Here is a 27768-nt window from a genome sequence, read left to right as displayed (position 1 = left end):
AGAGCTCTTATTTTAAATCTCGACCGGCTTTGATCCTCTGATTTTCTTTTAAACCAATCAATTGATTCTTAGAATTTTCCTAGAGCTCTTACCATATGAGCTCTTGGCTCTTCCGGCCTCGTCACAAGTGCCATATGAGCTCTTAGCTCTTGTTATATTATGTTTTTTTAATACTTTCCATAATTTCTGTGGCAACATTGGGATATAAGGCAAAGTTGCGCAATTGTGTTGCGAGAGCAACACTTTGGTTTTGTTACGTTTTTTTTCCTTTCCCGCCGATCTCGGCTTATTCCTGGAAACCTCTAAGGGTCTAACCTGTGCAGTTTTTACGTGAAGTGTGGACCTCAGCCTGAGTTGATGAATATGACATTACATTTTGGAAAGCTCCGCAGAACTCTTGCCTGGGGCCAAAAAGGATGGTTTTCCCTTGTCCACGAGCCAGAGCCTATGGTGTGCGAAGTGAAGTGGAGTTATATAGCCTATGTCAGAGAAGAGTATCTGAAGTTGTGCAGCCAAGCTTTCGTTTCATCAAACCATGTTTCTGCTTTCGAGTGGAAAGCTCCGTTCTAGCAGGCAGGCACCACTTTCAAATTCTATAAGTGTTAAATATCTAAATCTATAAGTGTTAAATATATGCGGCGGTTACCCGGCCCCACAGCCAAAATATCTTCTTTGAGTGATAAATAGAAAAATTTACAGAAGCAAAAAAGCGGCATTTTCCCACGGGTCCGAAAGTGCTGCCGTGATTTCGGCTGGGTTTATCATTTGTTTTTTCGGACTTGGGATTGAGGTAGAGAAATGTTATCAGATTTACCTCTTAAACTTTAAAAGTTCTGTCATTGCTAAAGAAATTGGAGCCCTTTGCTCCTTTTTAAGTGGTGACGTTAGAAAGTTGGCCTACGGCAAAAAAAAATCAACTTTTAAACTAAGACAGATAGAATTTTTTTTCGACGGCAGTCGATAGCTCTTGATGAGCTTATCAAAGTATATGTCATCTATTTTTTGCTACAAAAATTCCTTCATGAGATATACTAGTTTGAAAGTTTCAAGGGGTTGACAACTTCAATAGTAGGGTACACACTGAAACCAAAAATAGGCCGATACCAATTGTGAGACAAGCAGAGAACTTGTAAGCAACAGTCAGCTGTTAAACCTTAATCATCTTTAGCAATAAGGGGTTTGCAACTTTGGCTAGTTGGTGTTTCTATTATTTATTTCTGGTGTATTTGATGGTAAGACCAATTTGGTTCTAATGGTAAGACATGCAGGGGACTTGTAAGTAATAATCGTCTGTTAGGCTACAATCATCTTCAGTAAAGAGGGATTTGTAACTTTTGCTAGTTGGTGTAGCCTACCCATACTCACTGTAACCTAGAATTAAGTGTTTACACAACAGGTACAAACGATAACGTAAAACAATGAGGTAGTTTCGTAATAATTAGTGTCACATATAGTATTTTAATCCTGAAAAGTTACGGATAGATTTATACTACCAACTAGATTATATAAGATATTGTTCCAAGTTTTCATCCGTCACGATGTCTACAATTGAAAAGGATAAAGTTCAACTGGCTGCAAAGTCAATTTAGTCCCTTCTTTCGATATTCTTTTGTTATTGTTGTTTTTTCAACGCTGAGGAATAGCCTTTGATCATGTGATTACTGATTGCGTTATTCCTTGAACATAACGTTTTAAAAGCTTCGATAGGCTGACAACTTCAGTGTTTAACCGATAGCAAAGAAACAAAACCAAAGTTTTGCTCTCGCAACACTTTATTCGGCGAAGCCGGAGAAAGATTGCCGCAACACTTCACGTTACTCAGGCAACGTAGGTCAAGTTTGTTTTTTGAGTTGACCCATTTTCTTCTAATATTACAGGTTCCATTAACTTTTTTTCCCCTTTTTTCAATTATTTGAGAAATCATGTTTTCGGGATATCCATTTCCTACTAGAATATCCATAATAAAATTTAATTCACTACACATGTGTTCTGGTGAAGTGAATTTTAACACTCTATCAACTAAAGAAATATCTACCCGGTTTTTACTTGGATCGGGTGATTTGATGCGAAAGAAAAATAACAGTTGTTGTTAGCTGGTTTAAGCTAAATTGAAAAAGCTAGTTCATTATTATTTCTATGGATATCCAGATTCTATGGAATATCCAGAAACGGTAACTTATTCTTTGTTTCCTTTTCAATTGTAAAAACTAATTCCCCTCCCAAAATATTTAAATGTTCCAGAAAGCCTTCAATTTGTGATTCCCCATAATTCCAAATTCATCATCCATATATATGCCCCTAAAATTATTTTTTACGTTTACATTGTAGGCCGAGGGGGTGTTGACTTCCAGCCACCCGATGTAAATCTTGGACCACCACGTGTGCTACACAGTTCCATCACCTTTGGCATATTTTCCACACACTTGGCACAGTAACAAAAAACACTTTGCACAGTCCCCAAAAACGCTTGGCGCACTCTCCAAAATGCTTTGCACAGTTCTGTCTGGCTTGGCACGTGCCGCCTGGTGTACATGATTTCTGAGAGAGAGCCATCCCTCGTTGTAGGATAAAAGCTATAGATAATATAGCAATAGTTTTTAAGTTTCAACCTCCCTCTTTCTTCCATTAGAAAAACTGTATTTTTTTTCAAATTATTTACTACCAAAATTGTCCCCGAAAGAAAAGCTTAACAAACTTCCTCAGTTAAAACATGGGGCTAAAATATGTCCACCCAAAGTTTGTTTAAAATAGCAGTAACTAATATACTTACAAGTTATGAAACATGACTTGCAAAATAAAAATGCTTAGGATTTTAGCAAAAACTAAGCACAAAGGGCGAAACAATGGAAACCAATTGCGTTTGTACAACAGTTAGAGTAACACTGTAAATTGCAAAAGCAGATGACAATATCCTGAAGTATTTTGGCAAGCATCTGCGAAAAAGACGCCTACATTATGCCAACTTCTTAAAAAGATAAGCAGTCATACAACGTGGCCACTCTGTCAACATAAAATAGATAGTCAATAGTCATTCAAGTTATATGCGTTTAGGAGCATGGCTTTTCTGCCAAAGCTCTCATGGACGATAAGAGTACCAAACAATTCCAAATTTTCCAGTTGCTTTTTAGAAGAAAACACTGAGGATACAAGTCTGGAAACCTCAAAATCTGATTATTTTTATATTTTAAAACCATTTATTCGTACATGATTTTTGAAAATTTACACTGCATATTAGACTAAAGACTTAAATATATTCAAACAAATTAAGCCACACTCTAGCTCACAGATGAAAATGAGAGAATTCCAGGACGTTTTCGGGATCGGTCCGTTTTTACTTACTGGAAGGGGTTGCCAGATCTCAAAGAAAACCGATTGGAAAATCAAAGCAACAGAAAAGGCTGTCGGATCTCCACAAAACATTTTGAGTAATAAGTTCCTAAATAGTTATCTCTGTGCGTCTTGCCCTACGTCTGTGGTTGGGGGGAAGGAATCAATAAATTTTTGCAATTGGAATACCTTTGAAAATAGTAGCATGAATAAATTCGTCAAAAGTAAGAACGGGTACACTGATTGGAGATTTTCAGTGTCAGAACACAGCCAATGCCTGTAAACGTTACATGAAGGGGAATCCGTACATCCCTGTCATCATGACATTTAGGGATTGTATTGTATTGTACCAGATTAACGACGCTTCTTGACTACTAAGGTCCCTGCGTCGGCCCTGCAGGGCATTGCTGCAGCATGATTCGATCTCTGGGTCCCGTATTATTAAGCTAAGGTCAAACCCAATGCGCCACCACAGGACCTGACATTTAGGGAAAAAATTGGCTGGATGTCAGTCAAACTTCGTGGGAAAAAAAATCGTGGGAGGGGTACCTGAACTTTGTCTTCAGGGTATCTATTGAAAGGAGATACCAAGAAGTAACAAAACTTTTTGGAAGTGGGATAGTGTCCTAGGTGCTCCTTTTGGGGATCCATACCTTTTCTAATTTTAATGGGAGAAGAGGAGCCTAAATTATTGTCGTCAAAACATCTAAGGGAACAGATTGTCAGATTTCAGTCAAACTTGGCGAACGGCAAGATTCCAAAGGTGCCCCAGCAAGCCTTTTGGAATGGTCTTCGTACTCTAATCGATGTGGCAGAATGGGAACTTTTTAGATTGTTGTCATTTGAACATTTGCCTGTCGAGGCTAAGGAGATTAACACTTTAGGGGAAGTTGGAACTAAAATCTTTGCTAAAAACCAGACCTTTTTAGAATAGGGAAATGGGATAAGCCCCTAGATCCTTGCCATTGGGACATCAAGACAGAAGAATTTGTAGATTATAATAAAATTTTGCTAAAAATTGGAAGAAAATTTATGCACCTATTAGGAATATTAAATTAAAAAAAACAAGTTTTTTAAATGAAAGTAAGGAGCGACATTAAAACTTAAAACGAACAGAAATTACTCCGTATATGAAAGGGGCTTTTTCCTTCTCAACGCCCCTCTCTTTACGCTAAAGTTTGACTCTTTCTTTTAACTCCACATTTTAAAACAGTAAAAAAACTTTAGCGTAAAGAGCGGGGCGTTGAGAAGGAAAAACCTCTTTCATATACGGAGTAATTTCTGTTCGTTTTAAGTTTTAATGTTGCTCCTTACTTTCATTTAAAAAAACTTGTTTTTTTTATTTAATTTCTGAACGTTTTTGAATCAATGCATGCTTTGATTTTGGCTCTCCGCAGAGGAATAATTATTACGAAATTTGTATATTTATTTTTTTTTGCTAAATGGCTTTCTCATAATTTTGATCGAATGATTTTGAGAAAAATAGAGCGGGGGAGGAAGCCTAGTTGCCCTCCGATTTTCGGTTAATTAAAAAGGCAACTAGAACTTTTAATTTTTTACAAATCGTTTTATAAGTAAAAGATATGCGTAACTTATAAATTAGCTTACGTAAAGAACTTTTGTATTCTCATGTTTTTATTACATACTAGCTTTTGGGGTGGCGCTTTGTGCCACCCCAACACCTAGTTGGTGGGGGTGATTCGCCCCCCCCCCCAAGCCCCCCAGCACGCTTAAGTCGTTACACGCCATATTAGTTACGCGCCATTGAAGTTGTGTCCCTGTGTCCCACCTGTGAATAGAGATAGATATATATATATATATATATATATATATATATATATATATATATATATATATATATATATATATATATATATATATATATATATATATATATATATATATATATATATATATATATATATATATAAAGTAACAGTAGTCGCAAGTAGTAGCAGCAGTCACAATTACTAGTGCTCGTCACAAGTTGTAGTAGCAGTTGCTCGTAGTAGCAATAGTCGCAAGCACTAGTGTCACAGTCTCAGTAATCGCAATTAGTAGTAGCAGTCCCAAGTAGTAGTAGTAGCCGTAAGAAGTAGTAGTTGCAAACAGCAGAAGTAGTCACAGCTGTAAGTAGTTCTAGTCACATGTGGTCATGGTTGCAAGTACTCACAATCACAAGTAGGCACTGTCACAAGTAGTAGTAATTCGCCAGTAGTTGCGGTCGAAAATAGTGACAGTCGCACTCTTAATACTCTATTTCATTCCTAGGATATTGTCCCTATCCCATTTTAGCAACCTGAATACACATAAATTCATTTGATTTAATTCAATAGTAGTAGTTGAAGTAGCAATAAACACATTCTAAGACCACAATGGCTATATACGACATTTGATAAAAAAAAAGTTAAGAAACCAAAACGAGAGTGATTTTCAGCAAGTGGCAACGAAAAGACAAAGCATACATTTAGGCAAGGACCTCCAACAAGTCATCCTTAGATTTTCTTTGTGCACTGAGGACGGCTTATAGCAGTTCCGTGCCGAAAAACTTGTTTTACCTTATCATTGCTTCGTTTACACTGGCTAAAAATCACCCTAATTTCGGTGACTTAATTATTTTTGCATTTTTTCTTCGTTTTTTTGTCAAAGTTTTTTGCATTTTTTTGTAAGCAATAGCATCAGCGGTAGCACTAGCAATCGCACTATTAGTGGCTGCAGCAATAGTAGTAGTTGCGTATAGTCAGAGTAGTCGCAGTCGCAAGTAGTTGCTGTTGCAAGAAGTGACCACCACCAGTAGTCACAGCCGCAAATGTTCGCAGTCACAGTTGCAGAGGCACTGGTAGTTGTAGTATTAATCCCGAAAGTTTCAATTTAACAGCCCTAACCGTTCCTAAAATGTTGCAGATGCATCCTTTTGATGCATCTGCAGCAACCCGCCGGGCTTGCCCCTTAAATTGCAGGGACAAGGTAGACAGCCTCCAACACTTCCCTTACGATTGCTTCCCTTATCCCAGTTTCAAAATGAGTCCAAATGTACCGGTCAACACCAAACCAGGGGATCTCTTTCTAGCTAGGTTTGCAGGCTACCCATTATGGCCAGTTCGGATTCTGGAGTCTGTCCCCACTTCGAAAGGGATTAAAAAGTATCACGTTTTCTGCTATGGAAAAAAACATGATCGCCAATTAGTTACTTCTGAGCAGCTTGTCAGTTATAAAGATAATGTAACGGAAGCTTCAGCCAAGAAAACAAGAGGAGTAGATGCTGCATTTGATGAATTACGTGATTATCCGGATGTTTATAAACAGTATCTGAAGGGTTCAAATACTGCTGCTGATTGTGCAGCAGAATTGCGAAATCTTGTTAATGCTACCGAGCAGGATTTGCTCGCTACAAAGAAAAATTTATCAGAGACAATTGAAAAAAAAATAGCCGAAAAACTGAAATCGACCGGGTCAACTCCAGCGGCTAGTACTGCCAAGTTTCCGACAGAGACCATGGTTTCAGAAATACACGATGCGATCATTACAGAATTTAGCCCAAAGTTTAACATCATTGAAAAACAGCTCAAAAGTTACTTGCATGCTATTGAAATCCTTGAGAACAGGGTAACTCAACTAGAGGCGAAAGTTGACGATTATGAGCAGGAAGCTAAGCTAGATTCTCTCTTATTTAATGGTGTGAAACAGAACCCATCGCAAAATCTAAATCTAGCTATTAATCATATCATACGTGACCAAATGGGCCTGTCTAGTATCGCAAATTCCGATGTTGTGAGTATTCACCGGTTCCGTCTGGGTTCTAGTAACTCACAAAGACCAGACAAGGTGGCTCCTGTGCTCGTGAAATTTCGTTCTAAGGACATTGCTAGCGCCATTTTCAAAGCAAAGAAGAATCTTGCAAATAGTGGAATTTTTGTATCTGAAAATCTCACAAAGAAAAAGCACGAGTTACTGAGTGCTGCCAGAGATAAATTTGGAAACCGATGTGTATGGTCAGATCAGGGGAGAGTTTTTGTGCGACAGTCTAGTGTTAGTCCCATTCAGCGTATTTGGGGTATTGATGATCTTCTGTAATATCAGTGATAGTGATAATCGTTTTCATTTCCGTTCATTTTTTTTTCTTTTTCTTGTTGGAGTTTACAATATTTTTTGTTTTTTCGTTATCCCTCTTCTGTATATTTCCTTACCGTCAAATGCGGTCTGTACTATATTATGAATGGCTGTTCAAGTAAATAATGATATGCAGCAGTCCCGTTTGAACTTGTTGCAAAATTCGCCGTTTCGTACTGAAGATGTTTTGTCGTTATCGGTAGCGAATGATTTTGTGGGTCATCCATTTAAGCCGCTGCGGAGTAGCAAATATATTCGGTTAAGTGATATTGAAATACCTGGGCAATCTGAGTCTTTGACTGTGGCTCAGTGGAATTGTCATCTGAATTCTAACCACCATGAGGTCACCCGTCTGCTAGATCTTTACAAAAATAAGGTAGAAGTATTAGGGATTTGCGAGTCGTTCGTAACTCAAGACACTTTCCTCTCGTCACAATTTTTTCCAGGCTATAAACTTGTATCAAAATCAAGGAGTTCAATGAGAGGAGGAGGTTTGACTTTTCTGCTAGCAAATTCTTTGGATTACGTAATTCGAGATGATTTAACTCTCTGGAATGAACGTAAGCTCGAAACTTTATCAATAGAAATAGAGTTAGAGAAAAATAGAAAGTTCATCATTTCTTTGGTTTACCGGCCACCCAGCGCAAACCCAGATGAATTTTTTGGAGAATTCGATGGATTTCTTCAAAGAATGTCAAGTACTAAACTCCAATGTATTTTTTTAGGCGATTTTAACTTTGATCTTTTAAATCTAGAAGGAGTAAACCTTGATTTTTTTAACCTTATACTTTCACATAACCTTTATCCCGCAGTTTCAATCCCAACTAGGATAACAGATCATTCGGCAACCCTGATTGACAATATCTTCCTTTCTTCGGATGCAATTGTGGAGTGCTGTGCTGACGTTGTCTTACACCCTGGGTCTGACCATCTACCAGTATTTTGCACCATTAAAAGATTTGGCTGTAAACATAAAACCACTACTAAGCTTCAATTCAGAATGATGAAAGCTGAAAATCTCAGGAAATTTAAAGATAAAATCAGCACAGTATCATGGCAAGAAGTCATGGCCGAGAAAGAAGACCCCTTGACTGCTTTTGATAAATTTATGAATATTTTGTCTCCCATCTATGATCAGTGTTGCCCATTAAAAACTGCAACTAAGAAGAAAAACCAGCCACGGAAGCCATGGATTACGGAAGAGATACTGGAAATGATGAAGAAGAGAGACCAATTATTCTCAGATTATCTCAATTGTGACAGTTGGGAAGAGTACAGAAAGGCGAGAAATAGGGTGAATTCTGCACGACGAGCTGCAATGAGGGAGTATTTCGGAGAGAAATTAAAATCGCAGAAAGGAGACATTAGAGGGACCTGGCTGACTATTAAAAGCGTTCTCGGCAATGGTAAGGATTCAGCATCAACTGAACAGTTAGCCATAGGTGAAAGAACTGTGAGTGGAAGGCAAGAAGTTAGTGAAGAGTTTTGTAAGTTTTTTACCAAAATAGGATCGCAAATAAACCAAGAGGCAAAAGATCAAAGCGGGCAGCTAGATACTGAGCAGTTTGACGATAACCGTGGTCTTCATCACTCATTTTACTTTACCGAATGTACCATAGATGACATTACCCAAGCAGTGAAATCGATCAAATCTAATGCAGCTGGTGTTGATGGCCTAAACATTAAAGCATTTAAAGCAGTTGCTGCGTATCTCTTACCTGTGATATTATATCTAGTCAATTTATCTGTTCAAAAAGGTGTTTCCTGACGAACTAAAGCGGGCAAAAGTTATACCTCTCCATAAAGGAGGCGATAAGAGATATTTCCAACTGGAGACCAATATCTATTCTACCGCTCTTCTCAAAAATTTATGAAAAAGTAGTGTATAAGAAAATATACAAGTACATGAATTCGCTTGGGTTTTTGTCAGATTCGCAGTTTGGTTTTAGAAAAGGTCATTCTACAGTGCATGCCGTTCATCACCTTTTAGATTGTGTAAATAGTACGTTAGAAAATAATTTGATCCCTATAACTATTTTTATTGATTTGAAGAAGGCGTTTGACACTGTGGATTTTGAAGTTCTACTGAAAAGACTGCGGAACCTTGGAATTCAGGATACAGCATTAAGTTGGTTTCGGTCTTATCTGTGTGGAAGAACAATGAAGGTGGTGATGAGTGATATATCTAGCGCAGCTATGCCTATAAATTGGGGTGTTCTCCAAGGATCAGTCCTTGGCCCGTTACTCTTCTTGGTATATGTGGATACTCTTCGATTTTACCTAAATGATTCAGTTTTAACCTCTTTCGCCGATGATACAGCTATCACAGTGTTTGCCCGGACTTCAAAAGAGGTTGTGCAAAAAGCGAACCACGTCCTTAGTCGGCTTCATGTTTTTACAGCTCTAAGCTCCCTTGCAGTAAATCCAAGAAAAACAAATTTTATGGTGTTTAGTAGAACTGGTGTACCTGAACTTCTTGAAAATGTGCGTTATAACGGTGTTAGCATAACACAGGGGTTTTTTTGTAAATATCTCGGATTTTATATTGATTGTAATTTGTCTTGGAAGAAGCATGGTGAAATAGTGTCGGCAAAAGCAGCTAGAGGATTGGGAGTGATGAGGAGGCTGAAAAAAGTGTTCCCTGTAGCGGTTGTCAAATTGTTATACAGTGCTATTGTGCACCCTTACATCACGTACGGGTGTTCTGTTTGGGCAAGCAATTTCGTGATGAATTATAATAGAACTCAAATGATACAAAACAAAGCACTGCGCCTGATAGGAGAATTTCAAAACTGTCAGAATACTGCAGAGTGTTTTAGAAAGAATGATATTTTGAACATAGGCGAGCTACGTGATTACCAGCTAGCGATTTTTGTTTTTCAAAGTGTAAAGAAGGTAAGCCCTGAGTACTTTTATGATTTTTTTAAGACTAACTCGTTTTATCACCCTTATTTTACCGGAATTCGGAGGATTTGACTCACGAGAGAAGAAATACAACGAGAGCAGGATTTGTTCTCAGGAACATAGGTGTCAGCGTCTGGAATGACCTTCCAGAATCGGTCAGAGCGGCAGTAAGTCTGGCATCATTCAAGAGAATAGTTAAATTCCATTTTTTAAAAAGGAGAGAAGTGTGATAAGAGGAAAGGGTATTTATTTATTTAGTATTTAATATTAATTATTTTGTTTTTTTTACTCCCTCCCCAAGGATTTTTTTTCTTTTTCTTTCTTCAAAATCATTTGAAGAAATGATTTAGCAGATTCATGGTGGTTGGAATTTGCGGACACAGTCAGGACTCTTTTGTCTTAAGAGTGGCCGTTCATGGTAAATTCTTTGTTTAATTTATATGTTATGGATGAAAATAAAAAATGTCTATGTCTATATAATGCCTTTTGATTTAGTTTGACATCCTACTCAACGTTGCCTGAAGCTTTACCTTTCTAACTTTGGTATTTTTGGACAAACCCTGAATCAAACATTCCCTTCTTTCCCTACATTAAATCCTATGGATCTACAACGACTATTTGCATAACTTACGACCCTTGCCCCCGGGGCCTTGGGTGTCATATCATTCCTTGAGGCGTAGTTGTTGGACCTTTAGACTATTTTGAAAAAAATGGCTATCTTATAAATTTTGATCACTGTTGAGGGGCAAGGGGAGCTAAATGCTCTCCAATCACTTTTGACTCTTAAAAACAGCATTAGAACTTTCAACTTCAAATCGAATGAGCACCCTCTGAAGTTTTTACCTAAACTTTTTCCATATGAAGTGGTCTGGTAAAACAAATTAAATGAATAGATGAAAAAAAATTAGAGCCCACTTCGCCCTTTACATAGACATGATGCAACACATATATCTTTTGAAAAAAATACTTTTCTGAGGTGCGATGTCATATTTGATGACTCCGGTGCCTGATTCTCCGTGTTTCCGTGGTTTGTTCTTTGCTAGGATTCTTAAGAAAAAAACCGAAGACATTTTCCTTGGTTAAATAAGATGAAAGTAAGGAGTGAAACTAAAGCTTGAAATAATTCCAACCATGAGGAGCTACTGGTTTCCTCAACTCCCCCCCCCCACCCTTTACGTCAAATTTTGACTCTTTACCCACAAGATTGTATGAACAGTTCAAATAGGAAGAATGGGGTATATAGGCAGAGAAGTTATTCATAAAAGATATTCTAGTGGCTTTATTTATAACCAAAAAGTAAGAAATACCATTCACAGTGGTATATTCCCCGTAGATCTGACAAACGGAGACAGTAGCGACTCAAACGAATTTTACATACAATAACAGGGACAAGTGGATAGGATCACTGAGTTAGGGAACTTTAAAACTCATATTGGTATAAGTGGGGAATAACTATACCCTAGCTTAGGAAAATGTAAATCTTGCGCAAGGACGGAAAATAGCAGCGGTAAAAAATTGCTACGACCTTGTAGATAATCTAGTTAGAACCAATACAGTATTTGGTCATAAATAGCCTATAAGTTAACATGATATCCTCTGGGTGGTAGGAGGATCATCCTTATAGATTAAGTTACTGTAAGTTTAAGTCTGGCATTATTGACAAAAGACTGTAGGGTATATAGGAATGGTGTTATCAATATTGAAAGAAAAAGATCGCCATCTAATAGTCTCTAGGGCTAATTTAGAGCTAAAGTTTAGAGGTAGGGTTATCTAACTTCTGGGTAGTTCTGACGTTGATAGGAGGAGTGTATTGGATGAATCTTCCAAGTCCAGTTGCATATGATATTGGAGAGTTTAGAATTTGAAAATATAGAACATAGATGGAATAATCTTCACTAGGTTGTATCTGACGCAGCAACCATGAAAGTGTCGGGGAGATAGGTAATTTGAGGGAAGGGTAAGGGAAGTTAAGGAGGTATTGAAATATGAATTAAGGAGATACAGAATGAAATAAAAGGATGAAATTTCCAGGGATCTGGAATATGTAGCCCGATGAAACAATAGTAATATACTGTATTGGCATGTTAAGAAGACTAGATAAAGTAGTCATTATGTACTGGTTCCAATGAAAGACAGAGACGGAGCATGGAACATAATTGAGAAATGTTGGAACATTTTGACATTATATCAACTGAAAAAAAAACAGCAATCCTTTGCTCCAGGCTTTACCGAGACTTGACGCTGGAGTCCGTAGTAAACATAGAATTTTTTTTTAAATATGAACAGGTGTAGATACATAATTTTTTTTTTTAGCTATTAGCACCATTATACTTTTTTCAGAAGGGTTAATTTTATATAATCATTTATATGAATATAATTTATATAATTATTTTATTCTTATGTGTTAAGAGGTAATTTGTTTCCATTCCAGGTCAAGGGGCAAGAAGGGAATTCGCTGCAAATAAAATTATCTTGCCAATCAATTTTTATTTTATAACCTAAATAATATCATTTAATAAAAAAAAGCTCTTCTTTAAATTATGTTCAGTTTTGATTTAAACCTTGACTTTTGCAGTGTTTCTGCCATCCAAAGAGAAATTGTGTGCTACAAATGGTTTTTTTGTGAGACAAGAGAAAATTTTTGCCAAAATTACTGAACTACTCGGAAAAAGGAAGCGGAAACACTTGGCAATTTTTTTTTCATTTAAAAAGTAATCAAAATTAACTATACTGTGAAGCCTGTATTAAATTTTTGGAAGTGTAAGAAATTAAAATCGAGTTCACAGTCTTTATATTCAAATTGTATAGCACAACCAATTTGAGATATAAAGACTGTGAACTTGATTTTAATCTTACCTAAGCTATGGTATAGTCATTCCCTACTTGTACCACAGTTGCATTCTTAAAAAATTAAAGAATGCGAATTTTTATTAAGATGAAGGAATAAAAAAAGGTCAATTCGTATTTTCTTTTATTTATTACTCTACACTTTTGCCACCATTTTTGTAGAAACTTTTTATTAAGACTTGCTCCGGCACGCATTGCTCTGGTGCTCAACATCCTCCCAACTGCATCTCTTCACATAGCATATGCTCTGGTTCTGCCATGCGTGAGACGTGCCATCTGGTGCAAAGTGTACACGATCATTGATAGCGGGCAATTCACTCATTTTAATAAAAATTTGTATTCTTTAATTTTTTAAGAATGCAACTATGATATAAGTAGGTACTGACTATACCCTAGCTTAGGCAAGATTAAAATCGAGTTTACAGTCTTTATATTTCAAATTGGTTGTGTTATGCAATTTATGTATTACATTAGTCCTGTGGTGATGAACGGAACCCATAGTTCCTACAGAGCTGTAGCAACGCACTGCAGGGCCGACACAAGGACCTTGGTAGCGAAGAAGCGGTGTTAATACGATAGAATACAAACAAAATATTTTACGTTAGCCAAGAAGCGGCGTTAATCTGATTGAATACAAACAATATATTTTACATTAGCCAAGAAGTGGCGTTAATCCCATAGAATACAAACAATATATTTTACATTATCAACTTTAATCTTTAGATTGTATTAATTACTGATTCATTTTCCAAAAGGTGATAGTTAATTCCTCGTAAAAATTATAAGAAACCAAGTTCAATCAAGGTAAACCAAATCTGCTTTGCTATTGATTTATTTTGCTTGTTTCAAACTTATTCACGAAATCGAAGATTCAAAACAATCTCAAGTGAGGTAGTTGCCTTACCATTGGCTCAGTTTTAAAGCCCAATTTAATTTTTTTAATTTAAGGCCTGAAACAAGCTTGAATCAGCAATTTGCCTTGATGTTTGACATTTTGCAAGCTTGGTTTAAGCTTCTATTGTGGCAACAATCCCGGTGGCCCGGTAGATAAAACAACGGAAAAACCAACGAACAAAAAATGTAAATATCAATTTTGATGGATAATTTACATTGCAACTAATAAATTTTACATATTTTGTACAAAATCGGCACAAAAGTTAAGTTCTTTTGATACAGATTAGACCTAATTCGGTATAAAGATTTGTTTTAACCTGTTCAAGCATAGTTTTCTCAAAAGTATATTTTTACGCTAGTAGGCACTAGATTCCTTTGGTCCCGTGGCAACCTTGTTTATGAGTAGTTAGAGGAGGTCATTTTAAGCATTCAAGCTAATACTATGTATCAGTAATACGTGCAAGATATTTACCCATATTAAGAATATATGTTTAGTAGTGGCTTAATTTCATCAAAATCCTGGGGGGAGGGCAAATTTGGAGCCAATTTTCCCAAATCAAGCGAAAATGACAGAAAAAATGAGATATATAGTACCATAGAGGCAAATATATACTATAGAAAACGGACCCTTTCTCTGGATACTTTAATGCGGGCTCATCTTAATTTTGACGAGATTTAAAAAAAAATTCAGCTGGAAGGGGGGAGGCAAACTTAGGTCTGGAAGTGGCAATTGCCCCCCCCCCCCCCTGCTCTATATATAAATTACACTTCTGATGTTTAGCCGTTCCTTAACTAACATTAGAAGAATAAAGCACACGAACGTATTGATAGCAATTGGTCTAATGGCATCATCAGTTCACGAAAATGTAGGAGGGGGGGGGCGGTAATTTTTTTAAACGAAGATAAAAAAATACAATTATCAAACTTAGCAAAATCAGGAACTTGATACCTTGTTCCAAGGCATTCTTCAAAATGCCAGGGGCAAGGTCCACTGTTCCCTCGCCTCCTCCCAACTGACAGCACTGAGCCTCCCCCCCCCCCGAAACCTGTGACATATATCAATTAAATGTCAATATATTATCATTCTTGTTTCCATATGAGAAGAGAAAAAGAAGCTCAAATTGAATACTGAGAAGAAGCATTTTCAAGTCCTGAGAAGGTATAGCATAAAACACGATCCATAGCCAGGAGTGAAGTGAAGCTATTGCCATTCAGAGGAGCCCCAAATTTGATCAAATCGAAAGGAGAGCTATTAAGGTCGAGAAGAAATGCTAAAGAGCAAATGAGCTAGCATACAAATGATGACATCTTGGATATGAAAGATTGAAGCGATGTTAGATTAGAAAGAAGAAATAACATGATGTAGGAATGATGCTAGATATTTTAGGGACAGTACACGGCGATAGTATAGAAATAAAACTTTGTGAAGAGCGTTCAAGAAGAAGTATAAAGGATCAATCCAAAAGTCAATGATTTAATTACAAGATGCTCCATTGAAATGACATATATCAAGTATATGACGAGGGCAATCAGCCACCTTTTGTGTCCTCGAGTACATTTGCAGACACAAATAGTATCAGACAAGAATTTGAAGATAGCCATTTCAACAAACAGTCGACAAATCGACAGAGTATGCTTCCAGGGGAAAAATTATTGACCAATCCCAAGGGATAACAGTACCAAAAAACAAATAGCCAATTTCAAAACTGAGTAATCGCAAACGTGTTTTCGCAGAACGATAGATGTCATGTATTGTTAAATTAAAACTCATACAAAGATATTTAGTCTGTATAGTTGGGGAATTCAAAGTGGACTCCCTCTCCTCTTCACAACTTTGAATATTTAAGTATGTTGAACTTCTTCTATCAGTGATTTGACAATTGAAAATTTGAGGACACTTGGGTTTACAAAAAGCATAGAACCCGTAAAAAGAAAGCGTTTGTTGTGGAAGAAATCTCCCTAAGCTGATACTTCTCTTACTACACCTATTCCTGCTAATGGTGCCGCCATTAACATTTCTATGACGGCTACTCTTAATACGATTCGGGAGTCATCACCCAAGCCCTTCCCTAATTTCTTTAGATCACAGGGAAGCCTTGAAAAATCAAATGTCGCAAAGAATCCAGGGTTTCCAGCCACAGCATATATCTTGCCTTACCCATAGATTTCTATGAAGTAATTTATTAGTTGGCAAAACCAGTTTTCCCTCTAATTTTGCTTGTTAATTATACCGTATAATTCTAAACAGAGAACGAAACAATTTCTTCCAATACCGAGAGATAACATTTTTTGTTAGGTTTATTTTAAGTACATCTTCTCTACAGCCTTAAAATCACAAACTGGAAATCTATCCTTCAAAACAAACCAGATAAATGCCACAAATAATATAACCTAAAATAATATAGTCAAAAAGAACATAGAAGGGACTTCTTTGGAAAGGATTTCGTTTTGCTGCCACAATAGAAAAAAACTATTTGCTTGCTTTAAAAGTAAGCTTTTCTTAACTGTATGGTTCATCTGTTTCTTAAAGTTTTTAGATTAAAGGTCTGACTAAGCTAAAACTGCAATGCGTTTACCTCATACTCTGGCTAAGAATTAGTCACCAATAAAAAACAATTTCCGCAAAAACGTGAGCTTCACATTTATGAGAACTGAAAGCTGGATAACAGTAATTTCAAAATTCCTGGTAGAACAATGCAAACGATTTTACAGCAAAAAACAAAACGTTAATGTTATTCAAGGCAAAATATTCGTTTTTAGTGACTGAGACTGTTTTACCAGAGCGTAAGAGCTCACTGACAGGCATGAATACGCATCTCTGTTTCAATATCAACTACTTTAGGCCCAAAATTTAATTCTTACAACCTGTTTCACGATTTATTTAATTCTCAACGTTTCGTTGTCACGAGTGTAACGACTTTAGTTACATCTGGACACTAGATACAATCTGAAACCGATTTGATGAATATACGCTATTGTTAACATACACCTTTTGGGAAATTCCAACATAAACCGCTTACTTTCTAAACATAGACTTCACAACCTGGCTTCTTATTTCCTGTAATCATATGCATATTATCACTGTCACGTCATAAAGGGTGCATCTGACGTGATATTTTCGTACTTCTGTGATAACTGTCAAAAACTGTTGGCTAAGTTGTCTTCAAGAGGAGGATCAGCAGTGCAATGTAGATCAAAGCTTGATTGAATATACGCTTTCATGATGATCCTCCCTTTGAGAACAGCTTAGTAAACAATTTTGTCATTGATCAAAGAAATATGAGAATTTCAGATACGATCTTTACTCGCGATGAAAATGATGTAGAAAATCACCCTAAAATCATTTTGACCGTTCCTTCATAGTCAATATTTGAACTTATCATCACGTTATTCAAAAATACATTTTTTGCCAATGAATTCCAATTAAGATAGAGCCGTTCAGAGACGAAACCAATTGAATGTGAGGCAAAAACGGAGGGAGTTAAAAACAGTTTTAATCGCAACCATTAGTTTCGATTCCAATTTAATTTTAATTTAACATTTGGTAGAAAAATTATAAGAACGTTCTTGCGTTTGCTTATGAATTGGAACATAGAGTACGAAGTTAATTATATTTATAATTGGACTGAATATGAAAAGATAAAGGTTAATTAATTATTTGACATTAACATGTCGAAAATCTGGAAAAAGGCCTAATTAGTTTGACACCACTGAAAACAATAGCGAATATTACAAAAAATCAACTAAGAGGAAATATTAAACAACTAAATTCTCAAACAAAGACAAATGCTACCCTAAAACAAAAGTTTGGTAATCTTAAACATAAAACAGATTCAAATAAACTAATGAGTTGGCGAGAAAGACAGCGGATACAAAATTCGACTTTCCATCTTCTTAATCAAAGGGACAGTATATGCAACACATTCGTCCCAGCCTGGCTTCCTCCATGCTGATTCTCGGGTTTCTTTTCTTGTCTGAAGGTCAGCGTACGCTAAAACAAAGGAAAATAATTTGAACATTGTAAATAATTATTGAAACATTGAAAATGTTCTTTTTTCATCTTTCCAGTACCCTTTCTCATACCCTGATAGTTGTACCCATTTTCACCTATGACATTAATATAGCCTACTTTATATTTGAGTCACCCTTTTGAGTTTTTAACAACAAGAATTCTTTTGTATTTCCTTCTGTTTTTCGATAATAAATAATCACGTCTTTATTTCTAGAGTTTTTCTAGAATTAGTAGGAGGAGGTTAGGTCTAAAGCCGCTTTTGTAAGACCAGCATCCAAAAAGACCCAGTCTTCCAACCCCGCATCGATGTGAGATTTCGTTAAGAATAGCATATGCCTATTCGCTACAAAGCTTCAAGCTAGGATAAGCTCGTCAATAAAAAAAATAAATGAAATGAAAAATTCCAAGTAGCAAGTGCTATTTCAAGTTCAACACATTAAGATGCTAAATATTAGGTAACTAGATATAAAGAAATAGTATTTATATAACTGTAAATAAATAAATATAATTACAAAATGGAGACAAAGGATATAATATTTCTATAAATAGATATTAAGACAGTGAGACAAAAGGAAAAGATTAAAAACTTCAATTCGGGATCTAGGCATGTTGTTTATTTGCCATTTGCATTTAAATGATACTTTATTCATATGACATTTTCTTTTTACATTTACCTAAATGACATTTTTATCCTAAATGACTTATGAAAATTTTATATTTTTAATTTCAATGAAGATAATACATCTAATTAGCACATTTATAGTATTTTAGTTTAATTTAGTGTGAATCACGGAGATTTTGCCCCCCCCCCTCGAATAAAGATAATGATATCTTCGTGTTGCCAAAATGCAGCAGTCTTTGAGGAGAATCTAATGACATTCTTTATAATCAGTTTTGCATAATAATAAGTTATTAGTTTCTATATAGAGTTATTATTAATAGTAATTAGTAATAGTATTAATGAATAACTATTATTAATTACTCATTTTATTATTCATATTATTATTATTATTTTCATTTTATTATTTTTCATTTTATATTTTTTTTTTTTATCATTCATATTATTAGTCCATATAATGAGCAGTTAGAATTAGTAATGTTATTGATGATAACTAATAATTAGTAATATCGTAACAACAGCAATTAGCAATTACTAATGACAATAGTAATTATAATTAATAGCAATTAGTAATTGGAAACTAGTAATCAGTTTCCAAGTCGTTTTGGTTGAGAGGAAGAATGTGATGCTAAAAGTGAGACTGCAGGCATTTTAGTCAAAATTTGTGAAAAGTTTTATGTCACCACATTTTGAATAAATCAGATCAAGCTGATTCGAACCATCCTCGTGACTAACCTTACCGCGAGTACGGGGAGCTTATGGTTAAAAAAAAAAAAAAAAAAAAAAAAAAAAAAAAAAAAAAAAAAAAAATCGAATTTCAAACGTCGGATGCCACAGAAAATCACCTGGTCCTGTTGCAAGAAGAAGAGAATTGAAACATCCATAATTTTGGATTATCTCGAATTCCTTTGTTAATGATGTAAAGATAGAAATTTAACTTCTGGACCGGTTCTAGGCCCCGACAGCGGGCAGCTACCCCCTTACCCTAGTTTTTATGACATCTGACGTTAAATTCTTTTTCTTTTATATGAAAATTATACCTGTGGTACACAATAGCCCCCCTTCCCCAGATTATGAGGCATAAAACCCCTATTGCTATTATCGTCAGAGGAGGTTCGATCTAAAGCTTCTGTTGTAGGACAAGCAACAAAAGAGTCCCAGTCTTCCAATCTCACATCGATGTGACAGTTCGTTAAGAATAGCTTATGTTTATTCACTACAAAAGCTTTAAGCTAGCATAAGCACGTCAAAAAATCCCAAATAGCAAGTGCTATTTCAAGTTCAACACATTTAGATATATAAAAATTTCAAGTATTAAATCACTGGTAAAACTAAGAAAGGAAATAGAGGACAAAAAAAAACCGATAGCCAAAAATACTGGTTTTATAAAGATATAGTATTTATACAACTAGTAAATAAATATAATTACAAAATGGAGATAAAGGATATAATATTACCGTAAATAGATATTAAGACAGTAAAACGAAAGGGGAAAACAATTAAAAACCACAATCCAGGATCTAGGCATGTTGTTATTTGTCCATACTGTTGAGTTATCTCAAACATCATTCGTCAAACGCCAAAACGTCAAACATCAGTATTATTTCAAACGTCAGATGACGCAGAAAAAAGCCTGGTCCTGTTGCAAGAATAAGAAGAAGAACCCTCATAAGAAGAGTTAGAACATCTATAATGTTGAATTATCTCGAACTCCTGTGTTAATGATTTAGAGGAAGAAATTTAACTTTGGATATTGTCAAACAGAACCGGTTCTATGCCTAGACAGGGGAGGGGGAGCGGCAACCCCCTTACCCTAGTATTTCTGACATCTGACGTTAATTTCCTTATATTTTATATGAAATATAAAATTATGAGCCCCCCCCCCTATTATGAGGCATAAAAGCCCTACTGCTAATATCTAATCTTCAAATTAGAATTCAGGAAAAATCCTCATCTCTGAAAAATTCATTTTGTCAAGTACTTTCCCATACATTGTTCAGGTTCTATAGACTATGAGACAAATTTATAGGGTATGGATTTAGCTGAAAGACTATCTTCACATGGACGTATGCAGTACTTAATTAAGGAGGGTCTCATCAATCTGAGGGAATTGGATTCAAGCTCTAAGATATAAAAAGCAAGTTATCTCTAAAAAACGTTAAATACTAAATTGTTTTTTGGGAGGGAGCATGTACTCAAGGTCAGGCCTATCTTTGTATGCACCTGCTAACTAATTTATTTGTGTTTACTGTAGATATTTCCACTATAGTGCTCAACATACATAAGATTTTTACAGATTTGTCCAGGAAAAAACAACTATTTGGCGAAAAGCTTGAAACCCAACCTATTTTGTTCAATGCAGTATCTGTGTATCTGTTCAATGCAGTAGCTTTGTTACTAGTCAAACAACACAAACCGACCTAGAGTATTCTCAGTCTCCGCATACAAATGAAGAGGGTCTTACAACAGACCATATTCCTAAACGACGTGTCTGCAGATTTCACATAAGGCGAGGCTGTAGAAAGGCGGAGAATTGCACGTTTCTCCATATTTGCGTGAATTATTTCAAAGGCATCTGCCGTGATGAGTGTGGTATTCTGCCTCACAGATCTCTGTGTAAAAAAATTGCTCATGGCCTTTGTTTAATAAACTGTTGTCCTAATGTGCATCTCTCTTCCCACAGAAGGAAAAAGCTACGTTCCAATACTGAATTGCGAAGTTCAAAAAACGGGGAGCGAAAAATTCCACCTCTGTTAAAACATGGTTGCCAAAGACAACAATTTACAGTCCCACTTATGAGCTTGAAGCTGAAACCACCTGTCTTAAATCAGCCAATGCAGATCCCTCCCCCCTCATACCAACCACTCCTCGTAAAACCTTGGAGAAACGGGCAAGAACCAACATCTGCCAGCCTTCCGACAATATATCCAGTACTAGCAACCAACCAGTTTGGAATTTCAAAGAAATCAGAGATTCACCCACCCCTCAAACCATGTCTTCCGAGTATCCCAACTTGGAACCGATTCAATGTGCTGGCAAGGAGATTCGAGACTGCAGTGTAAGACCCTTCTTTCATCCCTATATATTTCCGAAAATAATATTATCAAATGTCCGGTCACTTATGAACAAATTAGAAGAGGTTGAACTTTGCTTGAAGAATGAACTGGTTGATATTGCTTGTATCTGTGAATCATGGTCCGCGACTGAAGATGTTGTAGCATTTGAAGGATGTGATACCTATTTCAAACCTAGAATGACACCCGATGATATTACAGTAACACATGATGGTGGTGTTGGTATTATTTGTTGATCGTCTATAAGAAATCGAGTTTTAACTTTCAGTAATATACCAAATAAGCATGGTTTTGAAGTATTATGGTTGTGGTGCAGGCATAAGAAGCTTCCCAAGGAAGTGGCATCACCGGTGATATGTGTTGCTTACTATCCACCCCATGGCCCCTATCGTAAAGACCTTGTGAATTACTTACAGAATTGCACTGACAATGTACGATCCTTGTATCCTAATGCTGGTATCATAATGTGTGGTGACTTTAATGACTTAGATGCCAAATGGCTAAGTAATTCACTATCACTTAAGCGGGTTGTCAAGGTGCCCATAAGAGGTAACCGTATGTTGGATCTCATTTTTAGCAACTGTCCTGAATATTATAATACTCCAGTTACATTACCCCCATTAGGTTTGAGTGATCACCTGTGTGTTGCTTGGACCCCCAATCATTTTATCCCAAATCGACAAATAAATAGTGTGGTGTACAGGCCTTTCACACCTGAACTAGTAAATCTCTACAAGAATTGGCTCACAGATCGTGACTGGCGTGATATTCTCTCATTGTCTGACGGTGACAAAATGGCAAGTTTATTCTGTGAGGAACTGTTCGAAAAATACTGTGAAATTTTCCCACAAAAAAAAATGTATGTGAAATCTAATGATGAACCATGGATTACTCAAGAGATTCGGAATCTGATAAAAGTGAGAAACGAATTGCAATTAACTGGACCCGTAAAAGATTTCATAAGAGTAAGAAATTTAATTGTATATAAAATAAGATGTTCACGTAAGCAGTATGGGTCTAAAATAATAAGCAAAATATATAAATCCAACCCAAGGAAGTTCCATGATTTAGTTCAGAGCATTATCGGCAAAAAAGTAACTAGAGTTGAAGTGAGAGATGTCAATGGTAAACCCCTGTTACCTAGTGAAATTAATGACTTTTTTGAATCAATTTGAAAAATCCATCCGCAACTAAGAAAATTACCACCGAATGATTCAGTTTCAAATATCCCTATACTAGAGATTTGTTCAGTTCCTAAAAAGTTGAAGGCACTCTATTCTCGTAAATCTAGTTATCCTAGTGAGATACCAATTAAATTGATTATTGAGTATTGAGTGTGCTGATCTTTTATTAACTCCTTTAACGGCAATTTTTAACCAATGTTTTATTGATGGTGTTTTCCCATGTATTTTTAAACAGGCGTATGTAACGCCAATCCCCAAATGCAAGGCACCTAAAGATATTACCGACATGAGGCCAATTTCGAAAACACCAGCTCTCTCAAAAGTATTTGAAAGTTTTATTTTTGATTGTTCATTTGAGGACATAAATGATAATATTGATCCCCAACAATCTGGATTTAGATCCGGGCATAGTACTGTTCATTATTTGGTTGAATTGTTGGATACTATCTTTAAGCACTTAGAAAATAATGGGCCCTATGTTGATGCATTATTTGAAGACATAGTCAAAGCTTTTGATAGTCTTGATCATAATGTAGTTGTGGAAGAAGCAAAGGCTATGGGTGCCCGTCCATTTGTTGTAAGAATGCTCGAGTGAAACTAAGAGCTCTTATATGACGTTTTCCTTCCTAAAGGGTAACAACCACTCTTCTCATAATTCCATACTGCCAACAAAGAAAACTGTTAAAATACTTGGGATACTGCTGGACGATGATTTAAGTTGGAATTCGCACGTTGACTATCTGACTAAAAAAGGCGCATCGCTTTTACATTCATTTTCCAACCTAAGAAGATTCGGTACACCAACTGAGATATTTAAGTCTGTATACTGCAGTTATGTTAGACCTTCTCTTGAGTATGTATGCCCTGCTTGGCATCCGGGATTGACAAAAGATCAAACAGACAGACTTGAGACGATGCAAAAAGAGCTGTAAAAACTATACTTGGACAAAACTACTTAACTTACTAGGATGCACTGAAACAACTAAATTTGGAATCACTTGATAGTCGTAGACATGGCTTAACATATACATTTGGACTAAATTGTTTGAATTCCCCAACTCATTGTCGTCTACTACCCAATCTTGAGAGCCCCCCAACTGAAGGACCAGTTACTAGACTCCGACAAATAAAAAAGAATTGTCCACAGTTACTGACTTGCTCAGCCTATAGTACTGAGAGATATTGCAAATCATTTGTTCCATATTTAACCGTCATTTTAATAATATTGACGCGACTAATATTTAATGTTTGATTAATATGTGGTTGATTAATATAATGTTTGTTTAAATTTTCCCGTCAGAGTTTATTGTAGTGAAATTTTCCCTCCGGCTATTGTAGTGAATAAATATATTCTATTCTATTTTATTTGCCAATTAATCATTTTGTGTATTTAATTCAAAATTAAACATTTATTGATACTTAATATTAAATTCAAATTATTTCAATTTAATGCTTTATGTTCAAATATAACATGAACCTTTTTTTCCAAGTGATATTTCTAGGTGACGCATGAATCCTAATTTCAGTTGCAAAAAACGTTGCATAAAGTTATATGATTGTATAAATCAAAAGTAGAATCCAGCATTTTTTGCATCCTATCTTGTACACTTCACCCAAAAGAGACATTACAAAAAAACAGCTTTTCTTGGCATTTCTTTGCTAAAGATACATAATGTTCGGCTGTACGTTTTGCACCTTTTTTTTTGCTTTTCCTGTTGAGGGAGAGCTCCAAACTAAGTTCAAACGTATTTTTAAGTCAGGGGAAAGGGAAATATTCACTTTAGAGGCATATTGGCTTAAGGTTAACAAAAGCTCCAGTGACCAACCCCGGCAAAGGGATAGCAGCAACTGTAGCCCATGATTTCTAGCTGTGATTAACAAAGCAATATTGTCTCATAGAGAACAAACTGTATTTTCCATTTCAGGATTGAGGCGATGGAATTAGATGACTCCAGGAATAAGATCTGAGCAACGATAAAACGAAAACAATGAGGAATACTTTTTATAGATCTCAGCAACCACGAAATTCCTATTTTACTTATCTATGTGACGGCCCTAGACGATTTTTGCGGTTACAGATGGTCAGTAAAGGAGTTGGCAAATCGACCTGAAGACGCACCTTAACCGAACAAAAAATGCTTTAATGCTCCAAAAAGCTATTGAGCGTGACTTAATATTTTTGTCGTGGTAGTCTTTGGAATATTCTCCGAATTTGGAGAAGATCATAACTTGCCAAATTGGACATCACATGTCATAAAATAGCAGTTAAATTAGATTGTTGGATTAAGTTTGATTGCCAATACAGTACTTCAAAGATACTAGATTTGCATACCCTCCTTAAAAAAAATCCTTGAAAAGGAAAAGAGCAGAAAAAGGGAGGGCATATTCAAGATTCTTTTCCTTCATTAGAAGACTCCAACCAGGAACAAAAAACTGACTTCCTGTAAATCTTAAATTACAAAAATTAACAAGAGTCTCCAAATAGAGGTTTGTAAAGGTTTAGACGTTGAATTTAATTTTAATGTTAAATTAATATTTTTGTCTTGATAGTCTTTGGAATAATAGTCTTTTTCTACCGAAAATCGAATATGCGGTGCAGGTTTATTGGGCATGACCTAATATTTTGTCTTGGTAGTCTTCGATGTTGCTGCCATTGACAGCTTAGGTGAACTTGACCATCTGTTGGTTTTGAAGGCGAAGTGCAAGACTATTGGAAAATTTCCTTTCACATACAAGGCTATTTAGATAGTGGCTAAGATAAGTGCATATGTTTGCAAATGCAGAATGAAACCCCCAAATTTCATTTCAATCTGTGTAGTCTTTTTCTACCGAAAATCGAAAATGTGGTGCAGGTCTATTGGGCATGACCTGATATTTTGTCTTGGTAGTCTTCGATGTTGCTGCCATTGACAGCTTAGGTGAACTTGACCATCTGTTGGTTTTCAAGGCGAGGTGCAAGACTATTGGAAAATTTGCTTTAACATACAAGGCTATTTAGATAGTGGCTGAGATAAGTGCATATGTTTGCAAATGCAGAATGAAACCACCAAATTTTATTTCAATCTGTGTATTCTTTTTCTACTGAAAATCGAAAATGCGGTGCAAGGCTATTGGGCGTGACTTAATATTTTTATTAAGCAACCATCCATACAATACCAACAACCAACCTCCCCTAAATTTTCGAAGGTTAACGTCACTATTAGAGGAACATTTTACCAGATATTCCAAGTTTTTTGTATTTTTGGCCACGTTTATTTATATTTCTCACAACATTCACCTGTTCTTGTGGACATTTTTTAATCCATTCCTCCGTCAGGTTCAAAAAAATGCGAATTATATTTGTTTTACTTTGGTCTTATTTTATCTTTAAAAAAGAAAGACTTTGATTTGATTGTTCCAATCATGACTGCCTAAAAACGTGTTATTTGTGAACGTAATATTATTAAGTAACCTACTATCTTTATCGCTTTGGTTAGGGTTATAAACGATTGGACAGTTAGCTTTTTTTTATTTATTTATTTAAGAATTAACGACGCTTCTTGACTACTAAGGTCCCTGCATCGGCCCTGCAGTGCATTCCTGCAGCGTGATTCGATCTTTGGGTCCCGTATTACCAAGCTAAGGTAATAAGGGACCCAGAGATCAAATCACGCTGCAGGAATGCACTGCAGGGCCGACGCAGGGACCTTAGTAGTCAAGAAACGTCGTTAATTCATAAATAAATAAATAAATAAAAAATTAAAAATTTTAATATTAAATTTAATATTTTTGCCTTGATAGTCTTAGGAATAATCTCCTTTTTTCGTGAGAAAGTGTATCTGAAAAAAATAAATCACTTACTCCAAAAATGATGCACTTGATAAAGCCTTCCGACTTGCGAAAAAAATCCAGCAAATGCTTCTTCATTCTCTCTTCTAAAATTAATAGCTCTTGCCCAATTATTTCCCCACTCAATCATGGTCCCAGGCTTCAATGTGTAGCTTCTGACTTCGTAAATACTGTTACCAGTTCTCATTTTGATTTCTGGCCAATAACTGAAGGGCAGGATGAACTGCGAATGACGCGAACGTAAGTAACCAGCCCTCTCTTTTAGTAGCGACTGTGCGTCCTTTGAAAGTGAGAAAAAAAGATAATGAAATAATTCACTAATAAACTGACAAAGTATTACGCTTATGGCCAGATTTTCCATTCGACTACAACTCACAGCTAACCATACTTTTTTGGAGCAAGGAAAACTAAAGAGACACCAGAATTAAAAATTGATAGTGATCCACATTTGTTTATTTTCTTTACCATATTTGTTTAATTTGTATCCTATATTTGTTTAATTAGTCTACCATATTTGTTTTATTTTTTAACATATTTTGTTAACTAGCATATGACTGTAAGGATAATATCCTGAGAAGAGGAAGAAATGTTCTTGTCTAAAAGCTTTTTCATACACTTTGAACATTCCACGTGATAAGAAATCACAAAGTGATCAGAAATCAAAAAAGGTAAAAGAAATTAAATTGTTAATACCGTTTGTTGGAAAAGTTTTAACATAAAAATTGTTGGCACATTTTTGCATTTCCTACAAGATTTTCAGACAGTTACTGATTAATTTGCATGTATGTTGTTTTTTTTTGTCTCCATGTTGCTGCAGACATCTTTACAATGGTTCAAAATATTAGTCATTTTTTTTTATTGCTCTAAATTTTTAGTCTTATGGGGCTAAAGTCACTGGTTTTTTTTATGTTTTTCTTCGTCATTGCAGATGAATTAAATCAAAAACAAACAAAAAACTATCATACCGAC

At 35.8% G+C, this 27768-nt stretch overlaps 3 protein-coding genes across 4 annotated transcripts in view; 1 reads left to right on the top strand and 2 right to left on the bottom strand.

The window, feature by feature from the left end:
- Positions 1-2884, bottom strand: part of LOC136025906 (uncharacterized) — a 54427-nt gene extending 51543 nt beyond the window's left edge. Inside the window, exon 1 of one of the 2 annotated variants that reach the window (XM_065701965.1) lies at positions 2771-2884. The gene's annotated coding sequence lies outside the window, so the exon portion shown is untranslated. The remainder of the gene's footprint in view (positions 1-2770) is intronic. The other variant, XM_065701967.1, reaches the window with a different exon arrangement.
- Positions 2885-7543: 4659 nt separating this feature from the next.
- Positions 7544-9205, top strand: LOC136025654 (uncharacterized). Its single transcript, XM_065701638.1, has one exon. The coding sequence runs from the start codon at positions 7544-7546 to the stop codon at positions 9203-9205; it is 1662 nt and encodes a 553-aa protein (XP_065557710.1).
- A 7157-nt stretch (positions 9206-16362) lies between these two features.
- LOC136025904 (protein NipSnap-like) lies at positions 16363-27067 on the bottom strand. Its single transcript, XM_065701963.1, has 2 exons — positions 26812-27067; positions 16363-18073 (listed from the first exon to the last, which is right to left on the bottom strand). The coding sequence occupies exons 1-2, from the start codon at positions 26984-26986 to the stop codon at positions 17925-17927; spliced, it is 324 nt and encodes a 107-aa protein (XP_065558035.1). The 5' UTR covers positions 26987-27067; the 3' UTR covers positions 16363-17924.
- Between the last annotated feature and the right edge of the window lie 701 nt (positions 27068-27768).

Source organism: Artemia franciscana, chromosome 4, assembly GCF_032884065.1.
Source record: "Artemia franciscana chromosome 4, ASM3288406v1, whole genome shotgun sequence".
Classification (NCBI taxonomy): domain Eukaryota; kingdom Metazoa; phylum Arthropoda; class Branchiopoda; order Anostraca; family Artemiidae; genus Artemia; species Artemia franciscana.
Note: the sequence above shows the minus strand (reverse complement) of the source record. Positions and strands in the feature narration are given on the sequence as shown.

Excerpts from the sequence above, each read along its gene's own strand:
- LOC136025654 (XM_065701638.1), top strand. The coding sequence starts at position 7,544 with ATGGCTGTTCAAGTAAATAATGATATGCAGCAGTCCCGTTTGAACTTG.
- LOC136025904 (XM_065701963.1), bottom strand. The coding sequence starts at position 26,986 with ATGAGAACTGGTAACAGTATTTACGAAGTCAGAAGCTACACATTGAAG. Across the intron at positions 18,074-26,811 it reads TCAAGTGCATCATTTTTGGA|CGTACGCTGACCTTCAGACA; the intron begins GTAAGTGATTTA and ends CCTTTGTTTTAG.